Source organism: Caretta caretta, chromosome 18 (genome assembly GCF_965140235.1).
Source record: "Caretta caretta isolate rCarCar2 chromosome 18, rCarCar1.hap1, whole genome shotgun sequence".
Classification (NCBI taxonomy): domain Eukaryota; kingdom Metazoa; phylum Chordata; order Testudines; family Cheloniidae; genus Caretta; species Caretta caretta.
The window spans coordinates 15,740,233-15,764,571 of record NC_134223.1 but is presented as its reverse complement, the minus strand read 5'-3'; the positions used below and the strand labels follow the sequence as shown (position 1 = coordinate 15,764,571).

The window sequence follows — 24,339 nt, the reverse complement described above, 5'->3', positions numbered from 1 at the left end:
CCCACATAACTTCCAATGTGAAGCTGAATAATGGGAGTAAAGGCTGATGCCTGCATTGAGCAGAGAAGGTCAGTTGAGCAGGGAAATGTGTTTGGTTTGACAAATGCAACAGGAATTCCTTCCCTTCATTTGAGGCAAGATTTTATTGTGTGAACAACAAAAGGTTCTGAGGATTGAATTGGATGAACCCTCCAAAATCCGAGTATCAATCTGGACTATGCAAACCTCTTGGGCCTGCATATTGAAATGCAACTTTTGCAAAACCAGCCTGTTTTCAAGACACTTCTACTTCTATTCCTGGTCAGAACTAGCAAACCCCTGATCCAACTCCCATTTAAGTCAAAGGACCATTTCCATTTCCAGGAATTAGAAAGGGTCCTAAAACAAAGACTCCAGGCTTCAAGATGAAAAATAACATGGAGAAAATTCACTGGGCTTTTGCAGATCTCAAAAACAGATTCAGTTCAGGGTTGCTTCCAATTTTAGGTGAGTTTGGGTCAATTCTTCTGCTGCAGTCAGGATCCCTGTCTATAATTTTCAAAGTTCATTAGAGTTCGGAACATGTTGCATTTTAGGTTCAAAATCATTTTTCCAAGCCATATAATATACAAATGCTTATGATCCTTGGACAAACTATTACTAACATTCTGCTCTTTTATGTCTTTGAACTTGCAACATGGCAAGCTACATGAAAGTAACCAATTGAAATGAATAATTGGAGAGTTTTCCAGCACATAATTGCTGCCCTGGATAAAAATAATAATGGATTTCTTGATTTATTTTTCTTCATTCCCCACTCTGCATAACATAATCTAGGGGTGTTAATGAGAATGGGTGAGCAATCAGGTTAAATGTGTTATTAAAGTTTAAATACTCCACTGTATTTATAGCTAACAAATGAGAGATTATTTGACTTCATGCTAGTGAAATAATAGATTGTGTTCATAATCTGATAATTGCAAAGTGCTTTACAAATATAAATTAAGCTCAACACTACTCCTCAGTGATAAGTTTTATGATACCCATTTTACAAAGAGAGAATCAAACACAGAAAGGTAAGGCCTAATTTTTGTAGAATGCCCACTAATTTTGAGTGCCCAAATTGACACTTTGGGCTTGATTTGCAGAGATTCTGAGCATCTGCAGCTCCTATTGACTTAAATTGGGGTCAGCAGCACCATGCAATGCCAGAGCCAGGGTGTCTCAAATTGGGCACTCAAAAAATGAGTCCCCCAAAATTGAAAATTTAAACCTAAATGATCTTCTCAAGGCCACAGAGCAAAGGCACATGCATAATCAAGAACAGGAGCCAGGAGTCATCTACACCTGTGCTCTAACTGTCCTCTCTGGCAGGATAGCTTTATTCTACCAAACATCCAATAACCCACAATGTTCCTTTGTGACTAGTTGACTACGTAGCATTGCTACTTGATATTAAACAGGTCAATTTATATACTGATAGAGTTGTTCCCTGGGAACCAGGGATTAATATTTTAACTGAGATTCTTATAAAAGGAGTATTTGTGGCACCTTAGAGACTAATTTTAAATTTGTTAGTCTTTTCTTTTTGCGGATACAGTCTAACACGGCTGCTACTCTGAAACTTATAAAAGGAGATTACCTCCATGCTGTTTGACCATCTCCGTTCCAGGACTGGTTTGTATAGTGTAAATAAACAAGTTGAATTAAATATATACCCAGACTCCCCATCACTAATTTCTCCTCTAATTGAAAGCCAGCCAGCAATGCCCCAACGTCTGCTACTGCTTTCATTCACCAAAGAATAATCTTTCCTCTTATTATGAAATGCATTTTGAATGCAAGGTCTTTTTAACTGCAGTGCAGCCCTACAATCAATTGCTCCAGAGACATGAAGGGAAATCATTACCTAAGTGCACATCACTTGCATTATGGCTCTAAAGCTAGTATATATATTGCCACCTGCCACACTGTGGGTGTGTTGCATGCCATAAAGAGAGAGTGCACCACAGGATACATCTTCCCATAACCACTTTCCTGTGCAATGCAACAGCAAGATGCATAAAAGCATACATCCCCTCCCCTCCACATTTTATTTTCTTGTTCAGGCTACTTTACACAACATTAGCAGTGATCTTCCATCACTTATAGCTGTTGTCTGTTGAGCAGAATTTTTCATGGAAGTTTACTTTCTTCCTGGCTTTGCAGCATTCCCTGTGGTCATTTGAGTTTTGCACAAATTGCAGTAGAGAACAACTCTTGCTTGTCTGTGATTTGTTGTGGACATAGAACAAGGCATGGGCTGTAGAGATAGGGTGCCAAACATTTAGCCCTTGGGCCAGATCTGATGTATTGGCATGACCATGTGTTCCTCACTACAGTAGCCACAGAACAAAGCTATAGTTTTGAAAAGGGCTGGAAGCAATTAGGCACACAATTCCCACTGAAAGTCTATAGAAACCAGGTGTTCAGTTCCCACAGATAAGTATTTCTCAATGAACAGTTCACAGACCGGTGCTGGTCCCTGAGATCTCCCTGACACAGTTTAGGAAGGTAGCAAGCCGGTCCCTGGTATCAAAAAGATTGAGAAACAATGAGATAGATGCCTTTGAAAAGCCCAGCCCTAATTAATTTTCATGTACTCGCATTAACAATTCATCCAACACTTATAAGGCCAAATGCAAACAAACACCTCTTTGCCTATTCACAAATACAGGGCTCAATTCAGGCTGCAGGCAAGTCTCCCCTAAAGCAAATGCACATTAATGCAGTGAAAGCAGGTTTAGTGATGGCCTTTTACTAGATGCCCTCAGCTCCAAGCACAGCCAGTAGGCAAAACATACAGATTTATAAAAAGAAAAGGAGTACTTGTGGCACCTTAGAGACTAACCAATTTATTTGAGCATGAGCTTTCGTGAGCTACAGCTCACTTCATCAGATGTATACCGTGGAAACTGCAGCAGACTTTATATACACACAGAGAATATGAAACAATACCTCCTCCCACCCCACTGTCCTGCTGGTAATAGCTTATCTAAAGTGATCAACAGGTGGGCCATTTCCAGCACAAATCCAGGTTTTCTCACCCTCCACCCCCCCACACAAATTCACTCTCCTGCTGGTGCTAGCCCATCCAAAGTGACAACTCTTTACATAATCAAGTCGGGCTATTTCCTGCATAGATCCAGGTTTTCTCACATCCCTCCCACCCCCATACACACACAAACTCACTCTCCTGCTGGTAATAGCTCATCCAAACTGACCACTCTCCAAGTTTAAATCCAAGTTAAACCAGAACATCTGGGGGGGGGGGTAGGAAAAAACAAGAGGAAACAGGCTACCTTGCATAACGACTTAGCCACTCCCAGTCTCTATTTAAGCCTAAATTAATATTATCCAATTTGCAAATGAATTCCAATTCAGCAGTTTCTCGCTGGAGTCTGGATTTGAAGTTTTTTTGTTTTAAGATAGCGACCTTCATGTCTGTGATTGCGTGACCAGAGAGATTGAAGTGTTCTCCGACTGGTTTATGAATGTTATAATTCTTGACATCTGATTTGTGTCCATTTATTCTTTTACGTAGAGACTGTCCAGTTTGACCAATGTACATGGCAGAGGGGCATTGCTGGCACATGATGGCATATATCACATTGGTGGATGTGCAGGTGAACGAGCCTCTGATAGTGTGGCTGATGTTATTAGGCCCTGTGATGGTGTCCCCTGAATAGATATGTGGGCACAATTGGCAACGGGCTTTGTTGCAAGGATAAGTTCCTGGGTTAGTGGTTCTGTTGTGTGGTATGTGGTTGTTGGTGAGTATTTGCTTCAGGTTGCAGGGCTGTCTGTAGGCAAGGACTGGCCTGTCTCCCAAGACTTGTGAGAGTGTTGGGTCATCCTTTAGGATAGGTTGTAGATCCTTAATAATGCGTTGGAGGGGTTTTAGTTGGGGGCTGAAGGTGACCGCTAGTGGCGTTCTGTTATTTTCTTTGTTAGGCCTGTCCTGTAGTAGGTAACTTCTGGGAACTCTTCTGGCTCTATCAATCTGTTTCTTTACTTCTGCAGGTGGGTATTGTAGTTGTAAGAAAGCTTGACAGAGATCTTGTAGGTGTTTGTCTCTGTCTGAGGGGTTGGAGCAAATGCGGTTGTATCGCAGAGCTTGGCTGTAGACGATGGATCGTGTGGTGTGGTCAGGGTGAAAGCTGGAGGCATGCAGGTAGGAATAGCGGTCAGTAGGTTTCCGGTATAGGGTGGTGTTTATGTGGCCATTGTTTATTAGCACTGTAGTGTCCAGGAAGTGGATCTCTTGTGTGGACTGGACCAGGCTGAGGTTGGTGGTGGGATGGAAATTGTTGAAATCATGGTGGAATTCCTCAAGAGCTTCTTTTCCATGGGTCCAGATGATGAAGATGTCATCAATATAGCGCAAGTAGAGTAGGGGCTTTAGGGGACGAGAGCTGAGGAAGCGTTGTTCTAAATCAGCCATAAAAATGTTGGCATACTGTGGGGCCATGCGGGTACCCATAGCAGTGCCGCTGATCTGAAGGTATACATTGTCCCCAAATGTGAAATAGTTATGGGTAAGGACAAAGTCACAAAGTTCAGCCACCAGGTTAGCCGTGACATTATCGGGGATAGTGTTCTTGACGGCTTGTAGTCCATCTTTGTGTGGAATGTTGGTGTAGAGGGCTTCTACATCCATAGTAGCCAGGATGGTGTTATCAGGAAGATCACCGATGGATTGAAGTTTCCTCAGGAAGTCAGTGGTGTCTCGAAGGTAGCTGGGAGTGCTGGTAGCGTAGGGCCTGAGGAGGGAGTCTACATAGCCAGACAATCCTGCTGTCAGGGTGCCAATGCCTGAGATGATGGGGCGCCCAGGATTTCCAGGTTTATGGATCTTGGGTAGTAGATAGAATATCCCAGGTCGGGGTTCCAGGGGTGTGTCTGTGCGGATAGTTTCCACGGTATACATCTGATGAAGTGAGCTGTAGCTCACAAAAGCTCATGCTCAAATAAATTGGTTAGTCTCTAAGGTGCCACAAGTACTCCTTTTCTTTTTGCGAATACAGACTAACACGGCTGTTCCTCTGATACAGATTTATGTTATCAGTACAAAATTCAATAGCTTGTTGTAGGCGCCCATGGCATAATATAGTACAAATATTTAAACAGCTCCCTTATTACAACTCTGGCATTCCCATCCAACAGTTAACCAGCAAAGCCAGGCAATACAAACCGAAAGTCTCCCTGTCTCCCACCACAATCAAAGTTGTCCTCACTCTCTAAAAGCTGGAGAAAAGAGATGGGTTTTGCAGCATGTGCTTAAGGGCAACACATTCAAGCTACTTCAGTTCATGAAAACACAAGGACAGAGCGTTGGTTTATATGACAGTAAGGCCTGATCCAGCAACTCGCTCTCCACGGATGAGCCCTGGTTGTCAGAGTCTCAGTAGAGCCAATGGGGCTCCACTTTGGTGCAAGAGACCCAGCTTGACAGGATCAGATTGCAGGATTGGGGTCATAGTTATGATCACGTAATGCAGGGCCACCTTAAATTGGTGCAGGCTTTTTCGGTTCCTTTTACATGCCTAGCACACATATTGTGGGGTTCTGTATGGTCATGATGGCATTCAAGAGATCTGAAGGAGAAACTTCTTACAAGTGGGCAGCCTATCCTACTGGAGATGGGCATTTCCCAGAGGAATTATCATAAACGTTTGCCATTAATTATTTACTGGCACTATTGCTTTCAACCATTCTCTACAATGAGCTGCCACATTTGAGAGATTAAAGACAAACCAAGACCATTAAGCACATGGCTTGACTTTGTATTATCAGGATCCCAAAACTGCAATCCCACTTCACAGTTCAGTTTGGTGCCAGCTATTTTCCTTGATGTAATGCAGAATTGAATGTTTAATGGATTTCTTTCCCCTGAAGATTTTTTCCCCACTAGTTGGAGAAAGATAAATACAAGTGTGAATATGAGGTAAAAACTGGCAGGCATGCCAGACCAAAAAAATAAAGAAAAATTGCATTTCAATTGTGACAAGTTAGTTATGGCCTGACTATCCGAATTCCTTAGCATCTGGAATGCCCATTAAAGGCAATGGCAGACCTCCCATTGACTAATGGTAGAGGATCAAACCCCCAAAAGGTATTATATTAATATACTACAAATGACAGGATAGATGCAGAGGGCCAGATGCTAATCACAGCCCCATGTGGTGTGCATCACTGCACATCGATAACTGCACTTTAACGAAGTGCACCACTGAAACACTATTGCTGTAGGTCAGGATGTACAACAACTGTGTTAACATGCCTTAGGGCATTACTAATACACCTGTTTTTTCTTGTATATTTATCCTAAAATAATCTAATCTAATTACCATCTTGACAGATCTGACATTTCTGAAATCAGAATTTAGAGCATGAAAAAAAATTGCAAGCCAGCCCTGAGAATTTAACTGACTGGTAAGGCAACTGATGGAGTAGCTGAACTACAAGGACATGAGAACAAACATGTAGATTTGCTAAGTTAAGATGAACAAGCCAAACATGCTCAAAACAAGTTATGGTAGGTGTCCTTTAGCAAAGTCTGCTTCCGCTTCTTCTGGTGTTTAAGAAAAAAACCCACCAAAATACAACTTAAGTGTTGAAAGTCTGCCCTGCTTTCCACTGCATTGAATGTAGCTCGCATGCTACATACAAGCAGGTGTGACAAGAGTGTTACTAGTATTTAAACTGGTCCTCAGTTTAAGACCACCCCAGAAAACTGGGAAGGTAGCAACCTTTAAATTCTTAAAGAATGTCACAACACATCATTCAAAGAATCCTCCTTCCCAAGCAACAGAGCTACATCCTCCTCAGGTCTGGAGAAGCCTCTGTTGACCTAGTGCCCTGATTCCATGGGATAGGGAGCCAGATGGCCAGTGAAACCTCTATTCCAGTCTAAATTTGCTCTTGCAGATATTTATTAAACAAAATGTAAAATCCTACATTAATATAATATTAAATCTGCAAATTTAGGCCCTGATCCAGCAAAGCACTTAAGCACCTGAGTAATCTCAATGAAGTCAAAGGGACTACTTATGTGTCTAAATTTAAACATGCTTAAATGCTTTTCTGGCTCAAAGCCTTAAGCACAAAAGTTACATAATGAACATGTTAAGGTTTGTATAGCAAGATTGATTGGCTCACATTGTGTCATCACACAATTTTGTCATTTTTTAACAACCTGTATAACCATTTTTCTTGCGCTTTAGCCACAGAGGATATTGTCATTTTAGAGTTCAGTTGATTTCTTAACTTACATAAAAAGGGGCTGAAACTATATACTGAAATAAGGCATGAGTGACAGCAGTGTGTTATAAGGGATGTCACACTGCAATCTTAACTTTAGCTTTGGCTGTCATTAAAGTGGTAACACAGGTTTGTCAGATCCCAAGCACAGAAGTAATTATAAATGATTAATGTACGCATTTCAGAAGCAAGTATCAGAAGGGTAGCCGTGTTTGACGCTTTTACAGATCCAGACTAAGAGTCCTGTGGCACCTTATAGACTAACAGACGTATTGGAGCATAAGCTTTCGTGGGGGAATACCCTGTATCCAACGAAATGGGCATTCACCCGCGAAAGCTTATGCTCGAATATGTCTGTTAGTCTGTAAGGTGCCACAGGACTCTTTGCCGCTATTTCAGAAGCACAGTCTTTATCTATCAAATCATTACTTCCCCAGGATTGTACATCAGCAAATGCAATAATATACTTAATACAGGTGTCACACTGTGCTGAGTATCTGAGTCATCTCTTCTAATTAGGTCAGAGCTATTCATAGTTAGGTCAGAGCTGTTCTTTTTATTCCACACTAGAAATCAACCAATATGGCTTGTGATGCCTTAAATTTGCTAAACCTTTCCAAATGCTGTATACCAGGAATAACTGCATTGTTTTTATAGGAAGATTAAAATAGTAAAGAGGAGGCATTAAGTATTGGTACTCCAGGTAGCATGTGTGAAAGTTTTTCCTTGACAGGAAAGAACAAACGGGTGACCACAGAGCTGCCAATGAAAACCGGTAGCCTTTCACAACCAAAATATAAAATTTGTATATAGTTGGAAGGAATAACCGGTTCTAACTCAAATTCGTTTTGGACCTGTCACTAATTCATTTGTAAAATGTCGAACACATAGGATTATTCTAATAAAGACAAGACTCTGTCAGTGCTAGTTTTCTGATCTGTTTCTTTCAATGCCAATTTAGCAGTAAGAGAGAAGATGGGTAAGAATAGACACTTTTCCAGTAGGAGCAGAACTCAGCAAACAGGAAAGATGTTTTGAAAATGTGCTTTCAGTTGAACAAATTATTCTACTGACATCTGAAAATCACCTGCAGATATTAAAGTGAAGTGTCTTATGTTTTGCCAGAATTTTTAAAACCCACTGTCTATAGGATTTGTATATCAGATTAGACATGGAATGGTTTTTGAGAAGTTAGGGTAGGACCCCAAGCCCATTTAAATCAATGGGAGTCGTTCTACTTACTTCATTGTACTGGGATCAAACCCTTTCATACCTGCTACCAATTAGAAATGAAGGTAAATATGTGCGGCATTTGCCCAAATACCAGTTTCTGTGTATTCTGTACATTATTTATTGTATAAATGTGTCCGTATCATTGGACCTGATCTTGCAGAGCTAAGGCAGAAAAAAGAGACAACCTAGGAAGAATGTTGATGTAAGCGCTGAGCCATGTTTTGGAATTGTTTGCATTGTGTTTAATAAATGGAGCCTGCATGCTGATTTAGGATTCTGGGCATGATGGGAACATTACATAATTTATGGAAATGCTGCACATGCAAGGACTGCATGATTGGGCCAACTGCCTATACCGCTACTTCGCAACAGTATAGAAAAAAATTAAATGTAACCAAAGTTCATAGTGAAGTTGACTTTTTTCCATACTCTACAAGAAGTGACCATGACAGCAACAGTAATTTTAATAAAAGTTCCAGCGCAGAGACATTTTTTGGCCAATAAAGGCATAAAACTAAGGAGATGGACAGCTATACCATGCAGTATACAAGATGCTTCTTATCACGAGTACTTTTAGTTTCTTACCATTCTTCTCTATACAAAGGCTGAAAGAACAGACAACTGTGACCTCCAACTGGCAATGCTGCATAGCTGAAAATGGGCGACTATACTGGGCACAAAACCTCAACTATTGTATTGTTTCTAAAGGCACACTTTATAACCAGCAACTTCCAGCTTCAAGAAGGTCCAGTAAGTAAATTAATACACTCCCACAGCTGACTAGATATTGGATAAAAACGGAGGGTGGTCTGTATTAGAAGATAAGAATTAACTAGCAAAGTAGCATACCAGGAATTAAATAGTTTTAAGATATTTCACAGAGGTATATGAAGGAACACCTGCAGGAATACTCTAGATAGCACATCCAAAATAACCATTTCTGTACATGCTCTATTGTCAGCTTATGTCAAGTATACAGCGACATTAAATTCTACTTCAGCTAGGATTCTGGAGTTGATCAGAAATTCATAGAAGAGCAAAGCATAACCACCTTCCAATACCCCTAATGTTTTTCTTAATAATTTCTTTTTCCTGGCATTAAGGCTAACGCAGCTGTGGCATGAAATAGTTCCTACAGTAGTTCAAAGGCCAAAATCAACTGATGTAAGTATATAAAATGTAATATCTGCCACAAATAGTACATTTTAATGCCGAACTTCTGCATTCTTTATATGGACAAGATTAGACAGCAGGGAAGTTTGTTTTTCCTGGTAGCGGTTTCTTGCAACTCCAAGAAGAGTATTTAGTTTAGGTAAATAGGTAACTGACTTCTAGATGCAGGCCCTTACTGAAAGGGCAATATGTTTTTTAAAATAGCAAAATTATTTTTAATTGATTTGTTAAATTTTTAATATAAGACTCAGCTAGCTCACTTTTACACATTAAACAAGATCACGAATCATTCTGCATGCCATTTTAAAAATCACCCAAAGGAAAGCAAAATTTCTGTTTTTCTATTTGAATTTATATCAGAGTGACCATTTTAAGAGGAATTCAATAGGTGCACCAAAATCTTTCGGTCTTGTACTTGAAACACTATCGTGGTAATAGGATTTTATAAAGGACCTAATTTACGGCATGCAACTTCTAACATGGATGACAGACAATTCTATATGTACAATTTGAAAACTATTAAACTATTAAAGAAATCATCCAGTGAATAACAAAAAAAAAAAGTTAAAAATGCTTTTAATGTTCTGTCAAACAGCACAGTTTTACTATAGCCCTGCAAAGAACACAAGTGTAATATTAATATAATATTTCAAATAAACAGTGACTTGCAGCCCACATCAACTGATATTTAGAAAACTGTTTAGGTCAACTGAGGTGAGCCATCTTCCTCTTGTCTTCCAGGGAAGAGTCCTGTGGACGTTTTCTGCAACACCATAATAGTAACAAGTATAAATGGCTGACATTTTTTTTTTTTAAATGAGGAACTCCCTTAGAAGTCAACTGAAATGCTATTTAATAAAAGTTTGATTCCATATAATTAATTTAACACAGACATGAAAAATTACAAATGAATATATTTTGGGCCTGATCTTGCTTCTACTGAAATCAGTGGCAAAACTCCCACTAACTTCAATACAAGGATCTTTAAGGAAAGGCCAAAATACTTTTTACTTGTTAGGAGCAGAAGTTAGGCACTCTGGGTGAAATCCTGGCCCCCATGAAGACAATGGACTTTCCCATTAGCTTCAACAGGGCCAGGTTTTCACTTTGTTTTTCAAACAGCAGTACAGGACGTCTAATCACCTAAACCATGAAATCCTTATACTGCATTAAATTTTTCTGATGTCAACATCCCTTGTAAAAGAAATACAGAACTCAGTCATAAGGTCAGAAAAACGATTTTCAGCTCTTTTGTTTTAAAATATATTTGTCGTTTAACCCTATATTTTATATACGTGTGTGTGTGCGCGCGCGCACATGCATGTGCTGTTCCGGATCTGGGATCTTAAATGCAATTTTTAAAATATAGGTTCATAATTAAATGCAAACAAAACATTTTAGTGCAACAGTTAGGGTTGAAACATCAAGCACTTGAAAGTCAAGCAATATAAAACATTGCCTGTGTAAAGTTACTTGATATTTAACCTTAACATTGCATTAACAATAGGTTTTTTACATGTGACTTTCTAATTAAAGAAATACAACTCTTGAGTTATTTGGCTTGTGAAGCTGATAATGATCCTGGATTTATAATAATGACTTCTGGGTCACCAGTTCTCTTTGCTGATTAACTCAGCAGACTCTCTGCCCCACTGACTAACAGAACCAACCTTAAAAGACTTTTTAAACTCACTGAACTGCAATTTATTTGGCTTGCAAATCTTGCAAACTTTGCCAGTTCGACTGAGCATCCAACATGCAAAATAGCAGTCATTAAAAATTCAACTTTGGAATTTTTAAAGTGTCAATCAGATCTACGAAGTCAGACAGGTTTGAATTTCTTTTGTCTTGAGGCACTTGAGAGTTTTTCAAGCATAAATATTCTGATCAGAACATGTGGGAAAATGTTTTTTCTATATTCCAGAAACATAAAAAATGGATCAACTTACATAAGTCATACCTTCCAAAACAATTAATTTTTGAACTGAGAGGCAAAACATAGGTAATTCTAGACCAGAAGGACTTTGTTACTCAAATTTGTTGTTAGATTTCAAATAGAACTATATTTACCACAATAATTTATGGACTTAATTCTTCAAGGTGCTGGGCACTCTGGTCTTGATTTTAATTTAAGTATGGGAATAGTCCCAATGAAATCAAGAGGACTACTCATATGTTTAAGTAAGTACTTTGTAGGATGAAGCTCAAAGCTCATGCTCAAATAAATTGGTTAGTCTCTAAGGTGCCACAAGTACTCCTTTTCTTTTTGCTCAATATTCTTGGAACTCAGGGGCACAGCAAGAACTCAGCATTCTACAAAAAATTTAACCATCAGTGTGTGTGTGCGCATTTGTATGTTTTCTTCCATCCAGATGTCACTTGGGATGTGACAAATAATTTTCCATTCTTCTGAACCTCAAATTCTCATCCTCACATGAAAGCTCTGAAAAGAGAACCTTTCAAAAAAAACAAAAACAAAACAAAAAACGACAAAGAAGCGACAATGCCCGTGATTTACATAAACATTGATATTTAGATAAATGGGTGATTAGTACATTCTTACCAGGTTAAGAGAGTCATGCAGCAGATTTTTGGATCTACAACTCAGACCCTATTTAAATTAGGAACTGTACATCAATAAATTAAAGCATTTCACAAATAACACTTGTGAAACTTAACACACTTTCTTAAATAATTATAAAATAAGATGATACTTAGCTATCTTAAACTTTTAACAATACATAGTACATTTACAATATTTATAAATAAATTATCACAATTACAAACACTGAACTATGTGTGTACAATACTAATTTAGCCCAAAGACCAAAGAGACATACAGACTTTAAAAGGATTACTGAAACCAATTTAATGTCTTGCAACCGGGTGAAGTCTTAAACTTTTTGTTCTGCAGGAATATATTCCACTGAAGGGCACATCTGCAGTAAGCATCACTATGTCAAAGTACAAAAGACTGGATGCATCAGATTAAATAAATTACTTTTTCGATGTCTTCATTAGCTAATTTTGTTTTTAGAAGGAAAGTTACAGAATGTATTGTTGAAATACTTAATGTAAATAAGGAGTTGTTTTCCTTTCCAAAAAGAGTTTTTTTCCACTTAATCCTCTCAAGAAATTGTTTAAAACTAGATAGAAGAAGTGGATTTTAATGACGAGAAAATAAATACACTTGATTCCTTTGGAATAAATTACTAAGTTGGGTCTGAAAAGCAAAAATGTTATGATGTCAGCACCAAATCTTATTATTTGAAGTTGAAGTCTCCCTCCACAGGTAAGAGAAAGGTGTACCGTCCAGTGAGAGAAAGAAATAATAATAGTATGAAAGTGCACTGTGCAACAAACTGTAAGAAAGACTGAAGAATGTGAACATGCCCTTTAGGCATCAACTTTAAAGCTGATGTGTCTTTACTAGAAAAGAGATCTGTTACTGACAAGGGTTTTCAGAAGGGAGTCCTCCTGGACCAGTGTGGACAAAGGTGTAACTGTGTGCACAGATGGAACCATTTTCAACACCATTACAGGATATCAGGATTATTCAATCACACAACTAAAAGTCTGCACAGAAAATGTGTTAGAATTATTTGAAAGTGTAATGCATTCTGTCACTGTGCTAAAAGTGGCCCATTTATACTCTCAGTTACACACCAAACATGCCCAACAATTCTTGTCAGCAATGGATTCATTTGTAGAGTAGACAGGACTACAGAGAAGTGAAAAAATAAACCCCAGTTATTTACATACCATATTAGCAACTAAAATGGCCAATTCTTCAGATTTATTTTTTTTAAACAGATCTATTGCTTTATTTTGAAAATCTAGTCCAGATAACTTGATAAAGTTTTGTACTTCCAATTTGAGACGTTATAGGTCTAATCCTGCTAACTCTTACTCACATAGGTTATCCTTACTGATGTAAGTAGTCCTATTGTTTGCATAATTAGATCATATACTTCTTAGTGGGATCATTTTTTGTAAAAATTAGGAAGTTGAGATTTCTTTGTACACAATGCACTTGGAGAATACAAGAGCAGTTTCTAATCCCAATAACCGAGTGCTAGGTTTGTAGCATAAATGTTTACTTCCAAATCAAGATAGTTGAGAACCTACCCTAATACTGCAATATGGCATAACACATACACTTTTCCAAATACAGACCTATTTAGTAGCTGCCAGATCATCCAGATTACACAGTACATCATAAACTATTTTTAAAAAAATGATTGAAGATTTAAATTCAGGGATATTACCCAAGACCTATTATAATTAAATCAGAACTCTTTCCAAAGACTGGACACACCACCCTCCCCCTCATTGAGAGTATAAAGTAACCAGTGCAAATATCTCAACAACACTTCCCTTCATTTAGATGCCAGGCCAGTGGTTCTAGCCAGCCACCTGCTTCCACTGGCACTAGCAACTGATTTGCTATCTCTTTATTACAGTCTTAAAAACTTGCCAAAATGGTTGGCCAAAATGACATTTTTTCCCTGAAAAAATTAAACAGTAGACATTATTTTCACAATCTTGGGGATGGTGTGAAGGCATGACACGTTCTCAACAAACAAACTTTGGAATCTGGGACACATCTTCCAACCTGCTCTGCATCCAAGTTATTTAAAAAAAAGTTTTCTTTTTTCCCCCCTTTGCACTAAATTCCATCATATAACCTTTCCCTCACTTCCCCCTTTATTCCTGTATTTTGTGTATCTGTAGACAAATCACAGCACTTCAGTAGCTTTTATGAATTATGGTGCTATGTTGGTCCTGCACACAGTCTTGACGTATGAATCATGTAAAATCTCAGAATAATTTTTAAGCCTTACATACAAAGGTGTCCCCATATGACACTGATCCAGCCCAGAGAGTTATCCTTTGACACTTTGCCCTTCCTTTTTCCAAAACTTTCAGGGGATGCCATCTTTCCTTTGGCAACACTGTGAAGGAGGCACTCCCCAGTCATACATGTAGGATAGCCTGAGCTTAACCTCCTCCTTGCAGAGCTTCCCTTCTTTGGCCAAAGTCTGATGCTTCTCTAACATGTCCTCAATGCTCTGCTTGTGAGTGACAATATACTTATTGTTGCAGCCCCGTGACTTGTACTCAGTGTCAAAACGTGGGTCATGCACCCTCTTCACATCAACAGGAGCCAGCCAAGCCCCCAGCGAGACATCTTCACTCTGCCACATGTTGAAATAGTCTTGGCTGAGTCGCAGGTAATGCACCAGGTCTGCAGACAGCACATAGCCACCACCCAGGGCGTAAGGCAGGTAGTAGTCGCATAGGAGCCAAGTGCTCTCTTTCCATTTGCCACCCGACTTCACTCGACCACGGCCAGAAAAGAAGCCCCAGTAGAGACGACGTGGCTCCTTGGCCCTCAGCTCTTCCACGAGTACGTCCAGGCGTACAAAGGTGTCATCATCAGCCTTGAGGACAAAGCGGAAGTCCAAGTGCAGATCAAGCCAGACATACATTGCCAGGACCTTGGTAGTCAGGTTCTCATAGGAATCACGAAGCTCAGGCAGCAACAGCAGGTCTCGGTGACGGCTCTGCTCCAACTCTAAGCTGTGAAGCTCCTCCCCAGCCAGGCTGCCTGTGCCAATCACGAAACGACACCAGATGTCATCCTGAGGGGGCCGGCCAGCCATCGAGAGCCAGGTGCTGCGGATGATGCTGCGGCGCTCTGTATACTTGGGGCCGCTGGCGATGAGGACAGCCAGGAAAGCCGTCTCCTCAGGGGGCAGCGGGGCTGCCAGTAGGGGCGGCCCGGCTCCCACTCCACCGCGGGGCGGCTGCAGTGCCTGGTTGTGGGGCAGACCTCGACCTGGCAAGGGCCTGAGGCTCTCTGAGGTGCACTTGGCCAGGTAGAGCAGGACTACAGCGAAGAGCGCCAGGCCACCGAGGCCCAGCGCTGTCTTGTGGCGACACAGGAGCCGCAGCAGCTTCATCGTGGCAGGGAGAGACACCGACGCCTCCTCAGAGGCCGAGGCGAGAACCAGGCCCAAGGCTGCTATGGGCACCCCCTTCTAGAGCAGCACCAGGCCAGGCCCAGCCCTCACACCTCCCTCCTCCCGAGCGAGCAGGGCAAACCTCGGCCCCCACAATGGCTTCTGCCCCTCAGCCACAGGCCCCACCCTCAGCACCTTGCACGGCCCTGAGGATTAGGCAGGAATCGCAGCAGTCCTGCCCCCTTCCCGCAGAATGTCCTGGATGGAGTCTGGGACGGGTAGCAGGCTGGGAGACTCTTCCTCTCCGAGCACAGTGAGGGCGCCACAAGTCCCCTCAGCGGCGGCTTCATGCCCTGGTCCCTCCACCTCTTTCTCTTCGCTCACGGAGCCGTGCCAGCAGCTCCCTCGCTGCCGAGTCAGCGTGAGCAGCACCCGCTGCGGGGCCGCCTGCCCCTGTGCCAGGGGAGAGACTCGGACGGGGGAGAGGCTGAGGCTTGCACCTAGGGTGACCAGATGCAAGAATTAAAATATCGGGACACATGTGGGGGGGGAAGATGGGCAACACGTGGACCCCCCCACACTCTCCCCCCCAGACTGGAACCCCCAAGCCCTCCCTCTCCCCCCCCAGACTGAAACCCCGAGCCCCCCCCCAGGCTGAAACCCCTCTCTATTCCCCCCCATCTGGAATCCCGAGCCCCCCTCCCCCCGCAGCTGGAACCCCGAGCCGCCCTCTCTCTCTCCCCCACCCCGCGGCTGGAACCCCGAGGCCCCCCCCCTGCGGCTGGAACACCTCTCTATTCCCCCCCCCCGAGCCCCCCTCTCTCTCTCCCCCCCACGGCTGGAACCCTAAGCCCCCCTCTCCTCCCCCAAGCTGAAACCCCTCTCTATTCCCCCCCGTGCCTAGAACCCCGAGCCCCCCTCCCCCCGCAGCTGGAACCCCGAGCCGCCCTCTCTCTCTCTCTGCCCCCCGCCCCGTGGCTGGAACCCCGAGGCCCCCCAGGCTGAAACACCTCTCTATTCCCCCCCCGAACCCCAAGCCCCCCCTCTCCTCCCCCCCGCCCCGCGGCTGGAACCCTGGGCCCCCCCCCTCCCCCCCCGCGGCTGGAACCCCGAGGCCCCCCAGGCCGAAACCCCCAAGTCCCCCCTCTCCTCCCCCAGGCTGAAACCCCTCTCTATTCCCCCCCGCGACTGGAACCCCGAGCCCCCCTCTCTGTGTCTCTCTCCCCCCCGCCCCGCGGCTGGAACCCCGAGCCCCCCTCTCTGTGTTTCTCTCCCCCCCGCCCCGCGACTGGAACCCCGAGCCCCCCTCTCTGTGTCTCTCTCCCCCCCGCCCCGCAGCTGGAACCCCGAGCCGCCCTCTCTCTCTCTCTCTGCCCCCCGCCCCGTGGCTGGAACCCCGAGGCCCCCCAGGCTGAAACACCTCTCTATTCCCCCCCCGAACCCCAAGCCCCCCCCTCTCTCCTCCCCCCCGCCCCGCGGCTGGAACCCTGAGCCCCCCCCTCTCCCCCCCCGCGGCTGGAACCCCGAGGCCCCCCAGGCCGAAACCCCCAAGTCCCCCCTCTCCTCCCCCAGGCTGAAACCCCTCTCTATTTCCCCCCGCGACTGGAACCCCGAGCCCCCCCCCCGCCCCGCGGCTGGAACCCCGAGCCCCCCTCTCTGTGTCTCTCTCCCCCCCGCCCCGCGACTGGAACCCCGAGCCCCCCTCTCTGTGCCTCTCTCCCCCCCCGCCCCGCGGCTGGAACCCCGAGCCCCCCTCTCTGTGTCTCTCTCCCCCCCGCCCCGCGGCTGGAACCCCGAGCCCCCCTCTCTGTGCCTCTCTCCCCCCCCCGCCCCGCGGCTGGAACCCCGAGCCCCCCTCTCTGTGTCTCTCCCCCCCCCGCCCCGCGGCTGGAACCCCGAGGCCCCCCTCTCTGTGTCTCTCTCCCCCCCGCCCCGCGGCTGGAACCCCGAGCCCCCCTCTCTGTGCCTCTCTCCCCCCCGCCCCGCGGCTGGAACCCCGAGGCCCCCCTCTCTTCCCCCCTCCCGGCTCGAACCCCGAGGTCCCCCTCTCCCCGCGCAGCCCCAGCACCACGGGTCGGGGGCGCACGGCCCCGGCTCCGGCCCCCGCTGCAAGGCCGGGGCTCCGGGCTGGGGTAAGGGGGGGTTGGGGCGCGGGAGGAAGCGCGGGCTCCGGGGCCGGGCGGCACTTACCTCGCGCGGCTCCCCCAGAAGCGGCGGGGGTCCCCCTCTGGGTCCTAGGCAGAGGACAGGCCAGGTGGCTCTGCGCGCCGCAGCGACTTCCGCCCGCAGGCCCCGCCCCCGCAGCTCCCATTGGCCGCAGTTCCCCACCAATGGGAGCTGCGGAGCCGGCGCGGGTAGCGCGGGGAGATGTCCCCGCTTCTGGGGAGGGAGCCCCCTAGCCCGCCCGTGTAAAAACTCCGAGACTCGGGCGCCCGGGGTTCTCTTGTGGGAAGGCGGTGGAGGGTGGGCAGCTGGGGGCTGACATGGGGCCTTTGGACACCGGTTACTCTGAACGCCAAGGCCCAGAGCCTCAAAGGTATTGAGGTGCCTAACTCCCCTTCCCATAGAAATCAGTGGGAATTAGGCACCTTAGTACCCATGTGAAGTAATTTAGAAACGGTCAGCTGGGGCTTCCCAGTCAGGGGTTGCATTGGAATGCTTTCTGATGGAATAGCAGTTTATTTGGAGACTTCCATGTTGTACTTTGGAAACTAAACTTAAAAAAAAAAAGAAAAAGAAAAATTAACCCTCTTGCCCGTAGGCTGGCAAAGATAACCTGCACATTGTGAACTAAGCATGACACAGCGATGTCTGCCTGAGTCGGCACACACCCTTCTACAATCACTCTGAGAGGTGAGGTGACCAAGGCCTGGAGAAGGGCGCTAAGGTACTGATTTGATAGAAAAGTTGCCACCCTCTTGCAAAACAAAAACTGGCTTATATTATATTTGTGATCTATTGAGATTCCCCATCTATTGAAAATTAGCATTAGTAGTAAACAATTATTTGCATTATGATAGCCCCCAAGTCCCCACTTGGGATTGAGGTCCGATTGCCTCTTATATATGTACAGTGCAATCAGGACTTACATCTGACAGAAACAGAGCAGACAAGAGGTAGAGGGTAGGGATATGGCAGAGAAGTAAATGAATATGAGGATGAAATGGAAGGGTTTTGTAAATTACACTTTGCTGTTGTATTTGTTGTTACTTTGGGGTAGAGGAAGGATGAGGAGCAGTAGGAACTGGGAAGTTAGGAAGAAGAAGGGGAGCTGGGCAATTCCATTTCTTAATATTTCTATTTTATATTATCATGTATGAATGCATCTGATGAAATGAGCTGTAGCTCACGAAAGCTTATGCTCAAATAAATTTGTTAGGTCTATAACGTGCCACAAGTCCTCCTGTTCTTTCAGCTTGACCAGTGTCACCTGGTAGCTGCATAGAGGGTCCTCTGGCCCCAATCAAAGATGGTTGCCAACGGTATTCAGATAACATTTGCTTCTCTGCCCCAAACAAAGATGGCCGCCCAGATCCACGCAAAGGAATAGCGACTATAGGGCTCCCTGCCCTAAACAAAGATGGCCGCCCAGAGCCACGCAAAGGAATAGTGACTATAGGGCTCCCTGCCCTAAACAAAGATGGCCGCCCACAGCCACGCAAAGGAATAGCGACTATACGGCTCCCTGCCCTAAACAAAGATGGCCGCCCACTACGGGAGCGCCTTCCCTCCCCTAATCCAAGATGGTCGCTCACTCCCCGGGCCCTTTTTCAAAGGTGGCCTTGGCGGTGCCTGCTTTGCACTCGCTCTTTCGTGGCACTGCTCGGGTGTCCGTTCCTCTCAGGAGCGCGACGTCTCCGTGTGTGTAGCCCCCGGACCGCGGCCCCGCGCTGTGGCTCCTTCCATCCATCCATCCACTCAGGCGGGATGGGACGCCCCGGGGTCCTTGCCTTAGTGTTGAGTGGCGCTTCCGGCTTCCTGTCCCCCACTCAGCCATCGCTGCCTGAGGGGGTTTCGGCGGAGGGTCGCGCCGGGGAGCGGAACCGAGGGGCCCGGGCCGGGGTGGGCATGAGGAGCCTGGCCGCTTCCCGCACAGGTACCGGCGTTGGCGTGGGCTGCCTGCCGCGGAGCCCCCCCCCCCCCCCGCGCTTGCGACGGGTTGGGCGAAGGAGAGGGGCTGGGAGCTCTGAGGGGCTGGGGGGAGGAAGGGAGCTGAGTGTCTCTGTACCCACCTGGGGGGGGGGGAAAGGGGCCTACACGGCGGGGGGGCTGCGCTAGGACCTTGAGACAGAGGGTGGATGGATTCTTGGGGTCTGGAGATGGCCGTGTGGGTCAGGGGGGCAACGCTGGGACCTGGAGGTGTCAGGGGCTCCTTTCCCCCCCCCTTGTCGCTCGACGACCCTCGTCCGTTCCCTTCAGCTCCCTTTCCCCCAGTGTCTCTTCTGCCCCTAGTTGTGTGTTCGTGCACGTGGCCCTTACTCCGGGGGGGGGGATTCTGCGCCCCCAAAATGGCACATTCTGTGCACAGTATTTTAAAATCTGTCTCTTTTATTTGTCAAAATGACCCTATAGAATCATGCCGGATTCAATTGTTTTGGTAATTTATTTCAAAATACCTGTAACAATGCCGATGACAACATTCCCCTAGGAGGAGAGAGTTAAAGAAACCCCTGCGCCAGCCCAGTTCTTGTTGCTGTGCCCCCTCTCCCCCAGATCCCAGCTTGGGGGGGGGGGGCAAACACCCACACCCCCTCCCCAGTGCTTCATTTGTAATGAAAGAGGTGCCGGGGCTCAAACAATTTTTTTTACTTTCATAACTGATGCAGCAAGCCCAGAGGTGCCGGGGCTATGAACTGTGGAGCCTAGAGATGCCAGGACTCAGCCCTGGCACAAATTAAATACAACCCAGCTGAGAGGTGCCCCCTACCCCCAGAGCCCAGCTGCGTGCCCTGACTCCACTCAGGGATACAGATGGAGAAACTGCCTGACACTGGATCCGAGGCTTGAGTTTCCTGCACATGGCTTCCTTTCTTCAGGGAATGCCTGGATCCCTCCAGCTTCCCCTTCCTCCAGCAATGTCGGCTGTTTGCCAGCTGGGATCTGCTGGGTCCAGCAGCCCCTAGTGGTGGCCAGTAGCTATGCAGTGCCAATTCTGCAGGTGAAGAAGGAAATTTTGCACAGAGCACTGATCTTTGTGCAAATTCTGCACTGTACAGTACTGCAGAATTCCCTCAGGAGTAAGTGACTGTATACAGTGTGTACAGTCTGTGCATGCTGACAGCTTTTCCTCAAGTTGTTGCTGTATAATTGAGCTATTGGGTGGGATGGGGCAGGTGAAGGTTCAATAACAGAGTTTGGTAGAAAGTGGGGTTAGCCTGCAAAACGGGAAACTCGAAATGGACTTGTTCAATTCAACTTTGTAAAAATGGTCATGAAACTGTATCAGCCCTAACAGAATTTGCTTAAATTTACCATGATGATGGGATTCTGGTAGCTTGATTTTTATTTTTTTTTTTTAATTGACTAAAAAAATAGAGTGCCATCTAAACAGCTTTCCCTTAGTTAAAAACAAAATAATTAAACCTTCTCTCGCCCCCCTCCCCCCCCATGTTTAGAAAGATCTTTTGGCTGGGCCTGAGAGTAATAATAATAAATGTTATTGGTCTCTTGTTCCTCTCCTTCTTGATGCATAGCTAGCTATTCGCTTTCAATTTCGGCTTCCTTGCATAATTAGTGTAAACACTCTTGCAGTGGCTGGATAATGGCATCCACTGTCAACAAATAGTGACACTCACTACACACAAAGTTATGTCAAATGCACGAACAAATTAGAGAAAATATTTTCTTTTTTCAATCTCTTGCAGTTACAGTAATTTTAGGGATTATTGGTAACAATAGTAGATACAAAATTTTCAGATGGAAAAGTGATGCTTGAAATTGATATTATTGTCCTTGTATAATGGTGATGGTGGGGATTTTCTCACATGTCAAAATAATAGTTCTGTCCAGGTAGGTGTGCAAACAGAAATTTACAAGGTTGATTTTAATTGGGTAGTTCAGCGAGGAAGGAAAAATGTCCTCTTCTAATCTTAAATGTGATCGTATTAAGTTCTGAAACATTATGGTTGATATTCCTCAAACCTCTGAGCAAATGTCCTAAGCTTGTCTGTTGTAATTATCCAGGTAGATATCTATATTCTTCTTAAATCTTCCCTCAGTAGCGAATAGCGCAGGTTTAGTAGGTGCTGTATAGTGTTTCTCCACTGTTTATCCCTTAAAATTTTTTTTTAAATTATTACATCATATTTGCTGAAACTTGTAATACTTTTATGACTCTACCAGGATTCTGTCAGAAACTTACTTCTGTAATTGGCTATATCTCCTTTTACCAGGATGTTCTAGTAAATTCACTTTTGGTAATCACTTTATCCCTTGAGATTTAAAATGTTGTTTTAGTCTGAAAAATTATTTAAAAAACAAACAAAAAAAAGCATTGTGATGTTGCATGTTCATTTCTCACTGATTCCACATCAGATTTGCTCAGTTCTAAGTAAAGATTCTTTCCTACCTGCCAGCCCTAGAAACATTTCTTGGGAACTTGGTCATGCGCTGCTCACAAAAAGTCTTGAAACAGTCTGTTGTTGGCACACACTCTAGGTTAGAATCAGCTCTCTCTCTTAGAGGTGAACTGGATTTGGAGTGCTCACTGAAATAAAGTTAGTAAAAGGAGTAAAAACTTAATTCAGGTCCTGATTCACTGGACAAGTATTTGTAAAAATACTTCTGATTGTCAGAAGCTGGGAGTGGATGACCGGGAATGGATCACTTGATGATTGCTTGTTCTGTTCATTCCCTCTGAAGTACCAGGCATCTGCCACTGTTGGAAGACTGGACACTGGACCCATTGGTCTGACCCAATGGTCAGAGCCTTCTTATGTACGTATATGTGTGTTTGCAAGATTGGGGCCTTAGGTCCTAGTTCTTCAGTGAGTTTTATGACCACGCAATGCCATAATCAACCACAAGTGATACTCTGTGCAGGCACAAGCATCTGCCTACATCAGGGGTTGGCATACATTTTGGCCTGAGGGCCACATGTGGGAATAGAAATTGTATGGCAGGCTATGAATGCTCAAAAAAATAGGGTTTGGAGTGTGGGAGGGGGTGAGGTCTCTGGTTAGGGGTGCGTGCTCCAGAGTGCAGACAGAAATGAGTTCAGGGTGCTGGAGGGGGCTCCGGGCGGAGGAGTGGAGTGGGGGGGGTGAGGGCTCCGACTGGGGGTGCAAGCTCTGGGGTGGGGCTGGGGATGAGGAGTTTGGGGTGTAGGAAGGTGCTCCAGGCTGGGACTGAGTGCCTCGGAGGGCAGGAGGGGGATCAGGGCTGGGGCAGGGGTTGGGGTGCAGGAAGCCATAGGAGCTGGAGGGGGCATGGCGCTGCTCCCCAGCAGGAGCTTGAGGGCCGGATTAAAACGGCCGGATCCGACCCGTGGGCCGTAGTTTGCCCGTTCCTGGCCTACATGGTGCCCAAAGCAGGATGGGGGGGTCTTAGCAGCAAGCTGATGTGATTCTGACTCCATAAAGGGATGAGTTCTGTTAAATTAGACACTTCTCAGAGCAAAGCCCCATGTTAGAAAGAACTGTTTTCTCTGTTGGTTGTGGAATGTAGCTTCATATGTCTCAGACTTGCCTGATGTATGCTAGAATTATGCCGGTAATGTAACATTTTGCCTCAGCCTTTGTCATCTGATCTGTACATGTGCTCTTCTGAAACAGACATACATTGAACTTCTCCACATTCCCTATCATCAGATTTTACCCCCCTCCCTTTTTTTCTTTTGGTAGCTGGAACTGCTTTTGCAACTGCACTACACTTTTTTGCAAAACCTGTTTCTTACTCTAGTTACTTGTACAACATTCGTTTATTCTAATTGCAAAACAGGCTTCTGTCATTTAAGATAAGCTTTTAATGTTGACCAACAGAATATGCTGGATTTTTACATTTAGATTTGGAGCTTAAAATAAAATTGTAGCTTTACAATTTTAGGTTCCTTATTTCTGCTTTTTTTCCCCCCCTACTTTCAGGTCATTTAATCTCTCTTTCACCATAAATTAATTTGTTAATATTTTGGACAAGAACAACAACAATGATGTCAAAACAAGCCTTCCTCTGCAGTTTGGGCTCTCTCTATTTGTCCCTCCTGTTTGTGTTCCTGCTGATGGATGTCTATGCCAGGCCTGCAAATAATTCTGTCTTAAAAGAGAAAGCGGTTGACAGCAAAGATGATAATGAGATCCTGCCCCCAGACCACCTGAATGGGGTCAAAATGGAGATGGATGGACATCTTAACAAGGAGTTTCATCAAGAGGTTTTTCTAGGAAAGGAGATGGAAGAGTTTGATGAAGATTCTGAACCAAGAAGGAACAGAAGGAAGCTTATGGCCATATTTTCAAAGTAAGTTATGTTATAGTGTATCAAGAAAAATATGCAACCAATCCCGCTGCATTTATATTTTTCTCTACTTCCTCTATGTTCAGTTAATTAAACTTCTTTGAAAAACAAGCTTGAAAGATTTTTTTGAAGGATGATTACAATGAGAGGAATGAGCAACCTTGCGTAAAGCATTACATTTATGTTAGTAAAGTATTCAACTAACTTAGGCCCTGACCCTTTAAACTAATCAGTGGGG

At 44.9% G+C, this 24,339-nt stretch overlaps 2 protein-coding genes across 3 annotated transcripts in view; one reads left to right on the top strand and one right to left on the bottom strand.

Moving 5' to 3' along the window:
- Positions 1-10,246: 10,246 nt before the first annotated feature.
- Positions 10,247-17,958, bottom strand: B3GALT6 (beta-1,3-galactosyltransferase 6). The gene is made up of 2 exons (XM_048825002.2): positions 17,844-17,958; positions 10,247-16,153 (listed from the first exon to the last, which is right to left on the bottom strand). The coding sequence occupies exon 2, from the start codon at positions 15,651-15,653 to the stop codon at positions 14,613-14,615; it is 1,041 nt and encodes a 346-aa protein (XP_048680959.1). The 5' UTR covers positions 15,654-16,153; positions 17,844-17,958; the 3' UTR covers positions 10,247-14,612.
- A 1,654-nt stretch (positions 17,959-19,612) lies between these two features.
- SDF4 (stromal cell derived factor 4) overlaps positions 19,613-24,339 on the top strand; it is a 35,462-nt gene continuing 30,735 nt past the window's right edge. Inside the window, exons 1-3 of one of the 2 annotated variants that reach the window (XM_048824748.2) lie at positions 19,625-19,749; positions 22,515-22,589; positions 23,735-24,104. In XM_048824748.2, coding sequence (XP_048680705.1) covers positions 23,797-24,104 — 308 coding nt within the window. In that variant the 5' untranslated portion in view covers positions 19,625-19,749; positions 22,515-22,589; positions 23,735-23,796. Of the gene's footprint in view, positions 19,750-22,514; positions 22,590-23,734; positions 24,105-24,339 lie in introns of both variants that reach the window. The other variant, XM_048824747.2, reaches the window with a different exon arrangement.

Excerpts from the sequence above, each read along its gene's own strand:
- B3GALT6 (XM_048825002.2), bottom strand. The coding sequence starts at position 15,653 with ATGAAGCTGCTGCGGCTCCTGTGTCGCCACAAGACAGCGCTGGGCCTC.